The 1765-nt window shown below is 47.5% G+C and overlaps 1 protein-coding gene across 1 annotated transcript in view; it reads right to left on the bottom strand.

Moving 5' to 3' along the window:
* The window catches only part of BCKDHA (branched chain keto acid dehydrogenase E1 subunit alpha), a gene marked incomplete at its 5' end in the record, with an annotated part of 26611 nt that extends 24855 nt beyond the window's left edge, over window positions 1-1756 (bottom strand). The window contains 1 exon segment of the mRNA XM_006165286.2: window positions 1717-1756. Within this exon segment, the coding sequence (XP_006165348.2) occupies window positions 1717-1756 (40 nt within the window).
* Window positions 1757-1765: the final 9 nt, after the last annotated feature.

Genomic DNA, 1765 nt, shown 5'->3' with positions numbered 1-1765 from the left:
GCTCACAGTTTTGTGTGTGTGTCTCTGGTCAAATTAAAATAAGTGAATGAATAAATAAAATTAAATAATTATTTTTTTTAAAAAAGATCAAAGTGGATATTCCTCTCCACCCCCTCCAAAAAAGAAAAAAATAAACAAAAGGAGAAGAAGGGGAGGCAAGAGGCAAGGGAACAAGGAGATTGAGCCTAGAGGAAAACAGATTTAATCAGTCATAAATGACCTTTCCCTGTGCCAGCCCCAGTCCTGCCCACCTCCCGCCCCACCTGTCCAGCCAATAGGCTTCTGGGACTGCAATCAGCTGTGGAGGAGTTGAGTGCTCCAAAAAAAAAAAAAAAGGCAGAAAGGAAAAGCAAAACCCAGGAGACTGCCCTGCCCTACCCCTATCCTGCTGCTGCAACTTTCCTGCATTCATTTACCTGCTCCGAGTGATTCCCTTCCTAAATACTCAAGTCTCACTCCTGGCCCATCCTCTTCACCTTGCTCCCCGGTTGCTCCCCCTACCCAGAAGCTCTTTCTGCACAGTCTCTCTTCCCTTCCTTTCCTTACAGATTTGGGAACAGAACGTGGGACTCAATCTTACAAGATCTTCCTAAAAATCTTTTCCCGCAGGGCCTCACCAATCCAGGCCCTTCCAAGGTCACCTCCTTTCTTTTCCCCACCTCCAAGGTCAATTTCGGTCCAGTCCCTCCACCTTCACTAGCAACAGTGGCCAACATTCCTGTTGCCCTTGATATGCCAGATCCAGTACTTAGCACTTCACTACTCAATTTTCAAAACAACTCTATAAGGTGTCACTGTTAGCATGTTAGAGCGGCTCAGTCCAGGGCGTGCACTGCATTACCTGAGGTTACACAACTGGAAAGTGGTGGAGCAGGGATTAAAAACCCATGTGGTCTAGCTCCAGAAACCAACCACCTAACCACTACTCAGTTTATCTGTGGAATTTTACTTCAAAGCTCTCTTTACAGCCTACTGCTTCTCCCCCTCTAAACAGGGGCTTATTACAGATTTTTTTACAGGGTGGACTTTGCCTTAACAGCATCTAACTAAAGATATTCTGGCCTTTTCAATGAGAAAGAAAGCTTTCTCAAGTGTTTCTAAGAAATGTGGACATGTCCAATCTGGACCTCTCTCCCGTCCTGTTCTCCACTCTTTAATACTTGATAATTACCTCTGCGCAGTATTCAGAACACACAAAGTCCCCGGCGTGATATTAGGTCAGAGGACACAGGAATCAAACGAGTTTTGTGTGTGTGCAATTCATTTTAAAGTTAGTGATTGTGGCAAAGTAGCAAAGACATTTGAGGGCTTGTAAAAAGTCCGTGATGCAGACCTGATAGCTCCTTTTTGAAGAGGACTCTTGGCTCAAAAGAAAGTTTCTCTCTTACTAATTCAGTTTCATATTCCAACCCTTGAGGGACGGATACTCGCTGTCGTCGGGTCGCTCCAAGGGACCTCCCCTAGAGATAGGAGCAACTAATGAGGACCCCCAACTCTCTCTCCAAATTGGCTTCCTTCCTCTGGGCCCACAAAGGAGCTGCCTTGCTTTTCCTTTCCTAAGGAAGTGGAAGTTTCCGCCCACAGTGCCCTCTCCGAGTAGTCTCCCTGTGGTCTTCTGACTCCTTCCTTCACATTCTGCAGGGACCTCGGCCCCGAGGACAGCCTTTTACAACCCAGTATTCCCTTAGGGAGACTCCCCGGGCCCCAGGTACTCACAGATCTAGCCAGCCCCCGAGCCCCACGCCGCCGCAGCAGCCGGCGGGCC

Source organism: Tupaia chinensis, unplaced genomic scaffold (genome assembly GCF_000334495.1).
Source record: "Tupaia chinensis unplaced genomic scaffold, TupChi_1.0 Scaffold143861_1, whole genome shotgun sequence".
NCBI classification, from domain to species: domain Eukaryota; kingdom Metazoa; phylum Chordata; class Mammalia; order Scandentia; family Tupaiidae; genus Tupaia; species Tupaia belangeri.
Note: the sequence above shows the minus strand (reverse complement) of the source record. Positions and strands in the feature narration are given on the sequence as shown.